Source organism: Equus quagga, chromosome 4 (assembly GCF_021613505.1).
Source record: "Equus quagga isolate Etosha38 chromosome 4, UCLA_HA_Equagga_1.0, whole genome shotgun sequence".
Taxonomy (NCBI): Eukaryota; Metazoa; Chordata; class Mammalia; order Perissodactyla; family Equidae; genus Equus; species Equus quagga.
The window spans coordinates 95,014,033-95,027,272 of record NC_060270.1 but is presented as its reverse complement, the minus strand read 5'-3'; the positions used below and the strand labels follow the sequence as shown (position 1 = coordinate 95,027,272).

General features: G+C 33.7%; 1 protein-coding gene across 9 annotated transcripts in view; it reads left to right on the top strand.

Moving 5' to 3' along the window:
* PRPF40A (pre-mRNA processing factor 40 homolog A) overlaps positions 1-13,240 on the top strand; it is a 52,899-nt gene that overhangs the window by 15,161 nt on the left and 24,498 nt on the right. For all 9 annotated transcript variants that reach the window (XM_046658275.1, XM_046658274.1, XM_046658272.1 and 6 more), the window contains 2 exons: positions 1,229-1,259; positions 3,067-3,083. In XM_046658275.1, the coding sequence (XP_046514231.1) occupies positions 1,229-1,259; positions 3,067-3,083 (48 nt within the window). The remainder of the gene's footprint in view (positions 1-1,228; positions 1,260-3,066; positions 3,084-13,240) is intronic.

The following is a 13,240-nucleotide window of genomic DNA, read 5'->3' as shown; positions in this document are numbered from 1 at the left end:
TTTATATTTTATGTACATCCTTTGTTATTAAATTCATTCTGCATTAAATACGACTAGAACACTAAAAAACATAATTTGTCAGAAGCACTTTATGGGTCTGGTAGCTTTCTTATCTTAAAGAGTGGACATTTGTTTTACTGAGTGATAATTAAAAATTGACATAATTTAGTACTAGAACCTAAATTTAGAAATCAAAAGATTTCATTGGAGGGGCTGGCCCCGTGGCCGAGTGGTTAAGTTTGCGCACTCCACTGCAGGTGGCCCAGTGTTTCATTAGTTCGAATTCTGGGCGCGGACATGCTCTGCTCATCAAACCATGCTGAGGCAGCGTCCCACATGCCACAACTAGAAGAACCCACAATGGAGAATATACAACCATATGCGGGGGGGCTTTGGGGAGAAAAAGGAAAAAAAATAAAATCTTTAAAAAAAAATAAAAATAAAAAAGCTGTAGCTTGAAAAAAAAAAGATTTCATTTGAAATCCACATTTCATGAGACTTCACCTGGGACACGTTACTTAGAAAATCCTTGAACGGCCTTATCACCCTGTAGTATCACAATTATATAAATTGTTATGATATTCAAATTAGCATAACTTCTTTATTACCCGATAGCCTAGTGGTTGTAGTGAACAGAAGTTGATACTCCACTGGGGTGGTAAGTTTGCAGTGTCTTATCCAAAACTCTTAGGCCCAGATATATTTCAGAATTTTTTAATACTGTAAAGTAATATTTTACATATACTATAAATTATCTAAAAATTTCCTGTGAGGCCTTAGACAGTGCCTTATAATTTCCAGCACAATATTTCTACAGCAAAACTTACGGATATTCACTCTGAGGTAAGATAAATACTCTAAAGAGCTCGTGTCCTTCAGGGTAGGTTTTGCCACTATAATGAGTATTAGTGCCAAACTTGAAAAAACTTGGTTTTCAGAGCTTTTTGGATTTCAGAATTGTGGGTAAAGAATTGTGGATCTGTATGTAACTGATGATTATATAAATATAACATTTAGATTAAAGTGCTTCAGTACCCCCAGGTTCCTGATGTTTTTTACAATTTATGGCAAGCTCAGGGAACTGAGACCACTAAAATTTACCAAGAATCTTTGAGTCAGAGGCTTGAGAATCATATAGAGAGTGGACTGATTGACTGTGCTTTATGAGGGACTTGTATAAAATATAGTTAAACAAGGTCAACATTATTGATTATTTTTCTTCTTACAGCCAGGAGTAAATAATATGGATGTGGCAGCAGGTATGTGTACCATTTATGGTGGTATGTATTGGTCATTTGGACAGTAGCAACCATACTATAATGAGGAATAAAAGCTGTGTCTCTTACGCTTTATAATCAGCTCCTGATTTTTTTTTCTTTTAAGCAGTGGTAAATAGGGATAGTATTTATAATTGAATCCATAAGAAATTATCATAATTTTGGATCAGGACTTCTAGGACCAGATTTGGTCTACAGGTGTGCTTTGGCCCACACGTTTTTAAACTTTATAATTAGTTGCTAATATTTAAAGTCTGCGGGCTTAACATAAAGATTGAATTTATCTTTTTACACAGAGATTAAATTTTTCTTGAAAAGTTGCATGATCTGAATATTTATTGTTTACAGTGGTCCTTGTCAACACAGTAGGTACAAAGAGAGTATTTGAATGGAAAACTCTAGTTCTGTCTGTATTTGTACTCTGCAAGCATTGTGGAATGAGATAGCAACTCCATACTTTAGCTATGGAGCGTGTTCTCTCCTTGGCCTGCTGGACAACTTCACAGTCATTTTTCTGTTACCTGCTTGGTCTTTGTAGTCACTGGAGTTTGTAAACCCTGTGATGATTTTTTTTCCAGCCACTTACTAATATTTGTTTTGACTAGTGTGTCTCTAACACTTAATAGTAATGCCTCGGTTATCCCTGAGTAAATAATGTTCCACATAAATTAGTATTCTGGGTGTTGAACATCCCATGATTATGCTAAAACCTGTTTTGTTTTAAACGGTATGGGTTGAAACATTTTAAAATGCAGTATGTGCTTTCCTGCAGGTTTATAAGGGACATAATTGATCATCTTAAGATGTTTCACAAATTTCATTATTTAAGCTGAAGTGATGTTCTGAAATACCTAGTATAATGTTTTTTAGCCTATTTAGATATCTAGAGCTGCTTACTGTTACCCTAAACAATCCTGGAAAGTAACCTTAAAATTTTTTTAATTACTTCTTAAATGCTTTGGTTTACCATTGATGTCCATAGTAGCTTCATTTGATAGCTCTCAGTAACTAAAGAAAACTGTTTCCTTTTTACATACAGTCTTTGTTTTCCTTTTTAAATACAATTTTAAGTTACTAGTTTCTAAAAGTAAAGATTATTCATATGAACTTTGTGATTAATGTGCATTTCCCCTTGTGTCTTAAGGGGGTTGTAGGAGTAGTTTAGGACAGTGCCATCTAACAGAACTTTCTGCAGTGATGGAAATGTTCTGTAATCTGTTTTGTTGACTAGTAGCCACTAGACACATGTAATTATTGAAGACTTGAAATGTGGCTAGTGCAAAGGAGGAACTGAACTTTTAAGTTTTACTTAATCTTAATTAAATTTTAATTTAAACAGGGATGTGTGGTGGCTAATGGATACTGTATTGTACAGCACAAGTCTGGAGCTTAGATAGTTGAAGTTCCTGGAAACCTAAAGCATAGAATCAGAGGTCCAAGGCATTTTGTGCCTCATTAATATAGCAGAGGAAGAGGAGTTAGTCAAGATAGACACCTGTAATAACAAGAAGAGAAACAAAAGGTGTGAATACTTCTCAAACCTGCTCCAAGTGAGTTGGCAGATTGAAAGCTCATAGTGCCACTTAATTCTGAAATTGCTTTGCACTCTAGATGATTATTTTCTAGGAAAGAGAGCAAGCACATAGGTCATAAGGGACAGTCTTAGGATATCACACATCTAGTGTGACAGGATGAGGAGGAAGAAATAGTATGTATAAATATTTTAAAACTCAAGAACGGTATGATTTTTTCACATTGTAAATATTGTTCCTCTTATTTTTTTTTTTAGGTACAACATCTGGTGCAGTAAGTACCTCTGGAATATATTTATTTCCTTATACTTCTTTAGCCTACTACACCAATCCTTATTTCTATTTTAATGATTATTTACTAAGTTGAACCCTTTTTCTTTCTTTTGTATGCCAAAGATTGAAAAATTGTTTGATTTATTTTAAAATCTAATTTTGATGGGACTTAATGAGAGAAAAGGGAATCAGATCGATACTGGTTTTCACAAGGATTTGAATTCTCCCTGTCACAATTAGAAGGGAAACAAAACTTGTAGGGACGTGGTGATTAACCTAATAATTTTTGGTTAAGCATTATATTAGAAAGAACTCTCTATATAAAAATTTATGTACCCTTGTTTGTTGCTGTAAACCTTTCTTAATACGTAGTAGTTTAAAATACTCTTTTGCTTGTACCTTACTTTGCACAATGTCAGGAAGACAAATAGAATTTTCAAAATTGCTTGGATTTTTTTTTTCTTTTTAGGAAAAGGGGGAACCATATTGCTGTGCTGCATTTTTTCCCCTCAATACTTGATTTTAAGATAGTAATCTTCCAGTTCTTTTTGCTAAGGCTTCTGTATGTGGAATCCTTACACATTTTTATGGTGTTTTGGGAAAATAACTTAAGCCTGAGGCCTCATTTAAAGATAGCTATTTTATGACTATTGATAATAGCCCCATTCTTTAGCCTCAAGGTTTTTTTGTTTTGGTTTTCTTTAGTTCTTAAAGATCAATGAAAAGAAGAGTTCATGCGTATAATCTAATTTAATCAAAACAGTCCCGAGAGGTAGCTCTTACCCTCACATTATTGTTGAGAAAATGAGAAAGCTGTGAATTGATCAAAAATACCTTAATACTTTAAATTTATGGGGAAAAATTGTGTTTTTATCTGGGATTATGTTTAATTCATTTCAGTTTCAGAAGAATTCATATTTTCATACTTTACTATTAAACTTTCCCATCCAAAAATGCTGTGTATTTGTTTGAAAACTTCCTGTTGTTTGTTTTATTCTTCCTTTTAAAATTTCAGGTTCACAAATTTAAGTTACTTGTACTCTTTATATTATGGTCATTATCATTGGTCCATGGAGGATCCGTCACATTTTTTCTCTTTATTTTCCATCTTCATTCTCATATACACTCCCCAATAGTAACTCACTTGGATATATGTCCTAGGACATGTATGTATTGGGAGAAGCTTATGAAACTTTTTTATTATGCTTTTCTTGTTTTTTTTCTTTCTTCTTCTTTTTTTAAATTCTTCATCTTTATTTTTTTTATTGAAGTACAATTGACGTATAACAGGCATACAACATAATGGTTTGATATTTGTATACATTGCAAAATGATCACCACTATGTCTAGTTAACATCCATTACCACACAGTTATGTTTTTTTCTTGTGATGAGGACTTTTAAGATGTACTCACTTAGCAACTTTCAGATGTGCAATATAGTCACCATTTATTGACTATAATTTACTAACTGTAGTCACCATGCTGCGCATTACATCCCCATGACTTATTTATTTTATAGCTGAAAGTTTGTGTGTTTTGACCCCCTTTGCCCGTTTCACCCCCTCCAACCTCCCATCCCCAGGAACCACCAGTCTATTCTCTGTATCTATGAGCTTGGTTTGTTTGCTTTGTTTTTTAGATTCCAAATAAGTGAAATCATAAAGTATTTGTCTGACTTATTTCACTTAGTATAATGCCCTCAAGGTCCATCCATGTTGTTGTAAAAGGCAAGATTTCATTCTTTTTTTAATGACTGAATAGTGTTCCATTATATGTACAGTCATGCATGACTTAACAGTGATGGATTCAGAGAAATGCGTCATTAGGCAATTTTGTTGTTGTGCAGATGTCGTAGAGTGTACTTATACAGGCCTAGATGGTATAGCCTGCTACACACCTAGGCCATATGTTACTAGTCTTTTAGGACCACTGTCACATGTGCAGTCTTTCTTTGACCAAAATGTCGTTATGCAGTACATAACTGTATATACCACATCTTCTTTATCCATTCATCTACTGACAGGTTATTTCCATATCTTGGCTATTGTAAATATAGGTTATTTCCATATCTTGGCTATTGTAAATATTGCTGCAGTGAACATGGGGCTGCATATATCTTTTCTACTATGTTTGTTTTGCTTTCTTCAGATAAATTCCCAGAAGTGGAGTTGCTGGGTGATGTGATAGTTCTATTTTTAATTTTTTGAAGAACCTTCATACTGTTTTCCATAGTGGCTGCACCAATTTACATTCCCACTAACAGTGCACAAAGGTTCCCTTTTCTCCACATCCATGCCAACACTTGTTATTTTTTGTCTTTTTGATAATAGCCATTCTAAGAGATGTGAAGTGATAACTCTTTGTAGTTTTGATTTTGCATTTCCCTGGTGTTTAGTGATGTTGAACATCTTTTCATGTGCCTGTTGGCCATCTGTATATCACCTTTGGAAAAATCTCTGTTTGGATCATCTGCCTATTTTTGAGTTGTGTTTTCTTTTCTATTGAGTTGTATGAGTTATTTTGTATTTTGCATATTAACCCTTTGTCGGACATACAATTTCAAATGTTTTCTCCCATTCGATAGGTTGCCTTTTCATTTTTTTGATGATTTCCTTTGCTGTGCAGAAGCTTTTTAGTTTAATGTAGTTCATCTTGTTTATTTTTGCTTTTGTGTTGCCTTTGCTTTTAAAGTCGGATCCAAAAGATCATCACCAAGACCAATGTCAAGGAGCCTACTGCCTGTGTTTTCCTCTAGGAGTTTTATAGTTTCAAGTCTTAATCCATTTTGAGTTGATTTTTGTGTATGGTATAAGATAGTGCTCCAGTTTCATTCTTTTGCTTGTAGCTGTCCAGTTTTCCCAAAATCATTTATTGAAGAGACTGTCCTTTCCCCATTGTATATTGTTATCTCCTGTGTTGTAAATTGATTGACCATGTATGTGTGGGTTTATTTCTCTGCTCTCTGTTCTGTTCCGTTGATCTATGTATCTGTTTTTATGCCAATACCATACTGTGTTCATTACTATGGCTTTATAATAATACAGTTTGAAATCAGCGAGCGTGATGCCTCCAGCTTCATTTGTCTTTCTCAAGATTGCTTTGGCTATTCTGAGTCTTTTGTGGTTCCGTACAGATTTTAGGACTGTGTGTTCTATTTCTGTGAAAAATGCCATTGCAACTTTGATGGGGATTGCACTGAATCTGCAGATTGCTTTGGGTAGTAAGGACATTTTAAAATATTAATTCTTCCAATCCATAAGCATGGAATATCTTTCCATTTATTTGTGTCATCTTCAGTTTCTTTCATCTGTGTCTTAGAGTTTTCAGTATACTGGTCTTTCACCTCCTTGATTAAACTTATTCCTAGATGTTTTGTTCTTTTTGATGCAATTGTAAATGGGATTTTCTTCATTTTTTTTTCATTTCTCTTTCTCATAGTTCATTGTTAGTTTATAGAAATGCAGCTGATTTTTGTACATGGATTTGTATCCTGCAGCTTTACTGAATTCGTTTGTTCTAACAGTTTTTTGGTGGAGTCTTTAGGATTTTCTATATAGAATGTGTGTTTTTCCTATAACTGGCATTGTATCTTACTCTGTGGCTTACCTGTTTTTCCCTTTTCTTTTTAATCACCTCAGTGTTTTTATTGGTCTCTGTGTTTTTCTTCATTATTTTTGAATCAGTTTGTCAAGTTGTCCAAAAAGTATTTTTGGTGTTTTGATTCAAGTTGCATTGAATTTATAAATCATGGGGACATGTTAATAATAATGTCATCGTGTCAGTGAACATGGTAGTCAGATCTTCTTTTGTGTCTGTTCTATAATAGAGTTTAACATTTTCTCTGTTAAAGGCGGCTTGTGCATCCTTCATTCCATTAGTTAGAAATAATTGCATAAGATTTGGTGCTATTTTGAATCTTTCTGTTATGCTTTATAATGATCATTTTTATGTCTGTTTATCTAGCAGGTTTGCTGAAGTCTTTTTCCTTAGTGGGTTTTCTGTGTATGTTATACTGTCATCCTGAAATAATGACAGTTTTGGCTCCTTCTAATCTTCTTATCTATTTCTACTTTTATTGTGTCAGCCAAAACCTCTAGTACTAAGGTGAGCAGTAGCAGTGATAAGCTGGCATCTTTATCTTGTTTCTTCTCTTAAAGGGAATTTGTATAAAATTTCTCCATTAAATATGTTTACTATAGCTTTTTGTTCTGTAACCTTTATTAAGTTGAAGCTTGCTTCTGTTCCTGGTTTGCTGATAGATTTTAGTGTGTACTTATTTTTTAAATTCTCCAGTGCTTTTTTCTATCAACTAAGATGATCATATGGTATTTCCTGTCTAGTCTGTTAATGTGAAAGTACATAGATAAATATTCTGACATGAGTCATCTTTGCATTACTAAAGTGAGCCCTAGTTATTCATTACGTGTATTTGGGGTGTGTATATGTGCACACCATGTGTTTGATTTCTTCTGAATTCAGTCTGAATATCTTAATTTAAGTTGCTTGTGTCTGAGCAATAGCTCCTCTCTATCTGGTCTCTAGAACAACTTGTATAAATGACGAACACTTATTTCTTAACAGCTTGATAGAACACAACTAAAAACTGACTGGACCTAATAATTTTGAGGATAGAGGTTTTGGATTACCATTTCAATTTCTTTAGTGGTTATTAAGCTATTCCAGTTTTAGATTTCTTCTAATAATTTTATATTTTCCAGATATTTATATATTTCATTGAGGTTTAATAATTATTTAGCATAGAACTAGAAATCATAATAGCTACCATGATTTTTTTTTTTTGAGGGGGTACCAATTCAGTTTATCTGCTGTTTATTTCCTTCTTGGTTACTCTGTTGCTCTTTTTCTAACTTCTTGAGTGCTTAGCTCACTGATTTTCAGATACCTTTATTTTTTATACTGATTTAATTCTGTTGCGTAAGTTTTGACATACAGCGTTTTGATTGTCATGCAGCTCTCAATATCTTGTTTTCTTTATCCCTCATTTGATTTCTTTATTTAAGTGTTGTTTTTCTCAGTTTCCGGATGTGGGATTCTTTTAAAAGTACGCTTTGTTTTTTCGGGCAATTTTAAGTTCATAGGAAAATTGAGTGCAAAGTAGAGGGTTCCTAAATACCCCTCCCCCCACATACATACAGCCTCCCCTGCTGTCAGCATCTCCCACCACAGTGGAACATTTGTTACAATCAAAGATGCATCGAAACTTCTTAGCACCCAAAGTCCAGTTTACATTAGCGTTCACTCTTGGTGTTCTACATTCTGTGAGTCTGGCAAATGTATAATCATGTGTATCCATCATGATAGTGTCATTAAGAATAGTTTCACTGTCCGGGGCCGGCCCAGTGGTCCAGTGGTTAAGTGCACACGTTCCACTTCTCGGTGGCCTGGGGTTCGCCAGTGCGGATCCTGGAAGTGGACATGGCACCGCTTGGCAAAAACCATGCTGTGGCAGGCGTCCCACGTATAAAATGGAGGCAGATGGTCGTGGATGTTAGCTCAGGGCCAGTCTTCCTCAGCAAAAAGAGGAAAATTGGCAGTAGTTAGCTCAGGGCTAATCTTCCTCAAAAAAAAAAGAATCATTGCCCTAAAAAAATCTTGTGCTCTACCTATTCATCCCTCTCCCCATCTCCACCTCCCGCCCCTGGCAATCTTCTGATCTTTTTACTGTCTCCATAGTTTTACCTTTTTTTGAATGTCGTATAGTTAGAATCATATAGAACGTGGTCTTTTCCGTTTGGCCTCATTCACTTAGTAATAGGCATTCAAGTTTCCTCAATTTCTTTTCGTGGCTTGATAGTTCATTTCTTTTTAGCACTGAATAAAATAATAATAATAGCAATGAATAGTATTCCATTGTCCGGATGTGCCACAGTTTATTTATCCATTCACCTACTGAAAAACTTTTTTTGTTGCTTCTAAGTTTTGGCAATTATGAATAAAGCTGCAGTAAACGTTTGTGTGCTGGTTTTGATATGGACATAAGCTTTCAACTCATTTGGGTAAATACTAAGGAGCATGATTGCTTGGTCACATGATAAGAGTGTATTTGGTTTTTCTAAGAAACTACCTAACTGTCTTCCAGAGTGGCCGTGCCATTTTGAATTCCCACCAGGAATAAATGAGAATTCTGTTGCTCCACGTCCTCACCAGCATTTGGTGTTGTAGGTGTTTTAGATTTTTGTCTTTTTAATATGTGTTTAGAGGATCTTGTTATTTCAATTTACAATTCCATAATAATGTATGATGTGTTGAACATCTTTTAATGTACTTATTTGCCATCTTTATGTCTTTTTGGTGAGATGTCCAGATCTTTTTCCATTTTTTAATTGGGTTCATTTTCTTAATGTTAAGTTTAAAGAGTTCTTTTATATTTTGGATAAGTCTTTTATCATTATCAGATGTGTCTTTTGTAAATAAGTCCTCCCAGTTTGTGGCTTTTCTTCTCATTCTCTGGGCTGTGTTTTTGGGAGAGAAGAAATTTCTAATTTTAATGACTTCCAGCCTCTCAATTACTTCTTCCATGGATCGTGTCTGTGGGTAACTAATGTTTGTAAGGTATGCTTTTTTACATTATGATCAGAAAGCACAGTCTATAAGATGTTGATTCTTTGTGGTTTATTAAAGCTTCATTTATGTTCTGTTTTATGACCAATCTTTACGAATATTTTGTGTACTGTTAATTTATTTTGTTATTCCTGTATCGTGGCATATTTTTCATCTGCTTGATCTACCTAACAAGAGGGGTGTACTAAAATCTTTAACTTGAAAAGATATTTTTATTTCTTTTTGCCTTGTAAAAACTTGTTTTACTGTAAAAAAATAATTTTCCCGGGGCCGGCCCGGTGGCACAGCGATTATGTGCACACGTTCTGCATGTTTTGAATACTGACAGTTGACTTACTGAATGGTAAGGTTCTAGTCTATGAGTGACAGTTTGTGCAGATATTGTCTATTTTTTATCTAAGTGATACATTAGAAAATGATAGTGGCTGGCCCAGAGGCACAGTGGTTAAGTGCACATGTTCTGCTTCGGCAGCCCAGGGTTCACAGGTTTGGATCCTGGGTGCAAGCATGGCACTGCTTGGCAAGCCATGCTGTGGTAGGTGTCCTGCATATAAAGTAGAGGAAGATGGGCATGGATGTTAGCTCAGGGCCAGTCTTCCTCAGAAAAAAGAGGAGAGTTGGCAGCGGATGTTAGCTCAGGACTAATCTTCCTCAAAAAAAAAAAAAAAAACAATTTCCCATTTTTATTACAAGCTAGTTATGTCACTTCAGAAATTTTGTATATTTATCTTTAGCCAGCTTTATTATCAGATTCTCTGCATACTTAGAATAGCTGTTTTTTTAAACTAGATTTCACTTGAGTCTTCAGCAGTAAAAGCAAGAGAATTTATCTCTTTCCCCATATTTATATTAGTCATTTCATTTTTATTGCCATGCTGTATTTGTTGAATGATAGTGATTGCAGACTCATGTTTTGGCCATGATTTTAATGGGAATGGCTTTAGAATGATTTTTATTGGCTTTTGAAAAATTTCCCTTACCGTTTAGATATTTCTCCTTTTATTCTTTTATTTGAGGATTTTTGTTTTTATATTTTGGATATTGGTGAATTGTCACAATTTTCAGGATGTGACTTGATCATACCCAGTCTATTTATGCGAGCATGTCATTGGTTTTTATTTCATTTGTTAATAGAAATAATTTCTTTTATGGATTCCCAATATTGTACCACAAGTTGCACTTCTACAATAAATTCTACTTGGTTAAGTGTATATACATTGCAGGATTCTTTTGATTAATATTTTATTTAAATTGTTACATTTATATTCACAAGTAACATTTCCTGATTTTTTTTTTTTGGTACCTTTACTGAGTTTTGTTTATTAAAGAGCTTTTCATCTTTTTCTGTTATCTGAAACAATGATACCGTATTTTTCTGTCCTTTAAATATTGTATATAGTATTCTGCTGTAAAATTGTCTGATTGAGTATCTTTTGTTTGCTTCTGTGGTAATTGGAATATTCGAGTGTGATGTGTTTCTGCTGGGGTGAATTTTAAGTAAAGTAATTTGCAAAGAAGTCATTTCCTCTAGATTTTGAAATTTGTTGTAAATCTGTTCTGTGTCTGTGTTTATGTTCTTCCTCAATTCTGATCTTTTATTTTGGCTTCTTATTTTCCTTATTTAGAGTTGTGAGATTTTCTACCTAGTTAATGTTTAGATTTAGTCATTTTTTCCTCTTTCAGTTTCATTCACTTGAGCTTATACATTGTATGAATATATTTGTATTACATATACATAGTTAAGTTTGAGTGTACTGAATTTATTCACAACCCAATTGTTAACTGGCCTTTTTGAATCTGGAAAGTATTAGCTTTCTTGATAATAATATATGTGCATTTTTTTCCTTATACCTAGGTTTTTTGTGGGGGGTGGGGGTGAGTTGCCTTTGAAGTATGTTCTGCATATATTTTCTCACTACATCGTTTGTTACAAGGTCTTACTCTTTTTCTAACACTGCATCTTAATACATTTTCCATTATATTAAAAATAGATCTGCATAAGCTATGTCTATAGTACAAATGGGTCATATTTGGACTGTTTTCCTCTGAGTGGATGTTGAATTAGCTCTCGTTTTTCACCATTACAAGTAGTCTTGTGGAGAACATCCTTGTACAATTTTGAAACTATGTGAATGGGATTTTGAGAAGTGAAATTTCAGGATCAAGAGATTGTGTTTTAATTTTAAATTTTGATAAGATCTACTAAATTGCCCTTTAGAGAAATAATATTAATTTCATTCCCAACAGCAGTATGAGAGTACCCTTTTCTTCACACCCTTTTTACATTGTATACTAAAGTCTTTGTTCTTTGTCATTCATCTGAGGAGCAAAGTAGTTTTCATTTTAATGTGTGCTTCCTTGATTTACTAATGAAGTTGAACGTCTAATTATATTATTTGTATTGAGTTCTGTTAATGGCCGTGTTTATTTTTCCTTTAGATTGTCTTACTGATTGTGGCAGATTTTTGTGTATCTTTTGATATACAAAAGAAATATGATATACAAAAGATATACGATAAGAAAGTAACATGTCCAAGGTAACATAGCTAGCTAGTGAGTTCATTACAACATTGTCTTTAGGTATATCTATAGGTATTTTGTATATTTATAGGATAATGATTTTTTAATCTCTCATTTTGCAAATATAAAATCTTAACTTTTGATTCCCCAGAACTGCCATTTGTGTCAACAATATTTTATTAGTACAGTAAATGTCTCAGTAATAAAATAATTTTGGGAATGGTGTCATCTGTGAGAAAAGTGCAGAGTAATACTAAAGCTCCATTGCAAGGAATATCTTAATAATTCCTGCAAGGTCCCAAAGCAACTAACCTTAAGGTTAAAAGTAATATCGTGGCTTTAGCCCATTCAAAATACACATCCAAGTCTTTGTTAGGTTTTCCCCAGTTCTGCAAGGGCAGTCTACGTCTTTGATAAGCAGCATTTGCTTATGGCTCTGGAGAGGACTTGTGTTTAAAACAAAAATAGTAATTTTATAGGAAAATAAGTTTTGTGAATAGACCATGCTAATATGACTATCAGTACTTAATAACTCCTTGCATAAGTCATATTTTATCTTATGAAGATAACTTTCTAGTTGTAGTTGTTGATATATCCCTTAATGTTTTATGCCATTTTTCGTGTTATACTCAACGTTCAGATACATTTGTTTTTAAATTTTCTTTTTAAAATACTAATTATTAGTTTTGGCAAGAAGCAAGATAAACTACAGTTTTACTTCAAGTTGCACATTTGATACTTTGAAGGCAAAGGAGTAAAAACTTTATCAAATAAATCATTTTTCTCACTTGAGAATTGACTTGTATAAATGAATTTAGTATATTAGTTAAAACATTAGTGCGGAATTTATATTCCTGTCTGGAATGATTATTTCTATCAATGCAAAGAGTTGGAACCTTCCTCCTTAATAGGACCTTAGTTTGAGCCAGGACAATGTTGTAATGAACTCACTAGCCACCTATGTTACCTTGGGCATGTTACTTTCTTATGCTCCGTTTTCTCTTCTATAAAATGGAGATAATAAATACTACCTCATAGGGTTATTAAAATAATTA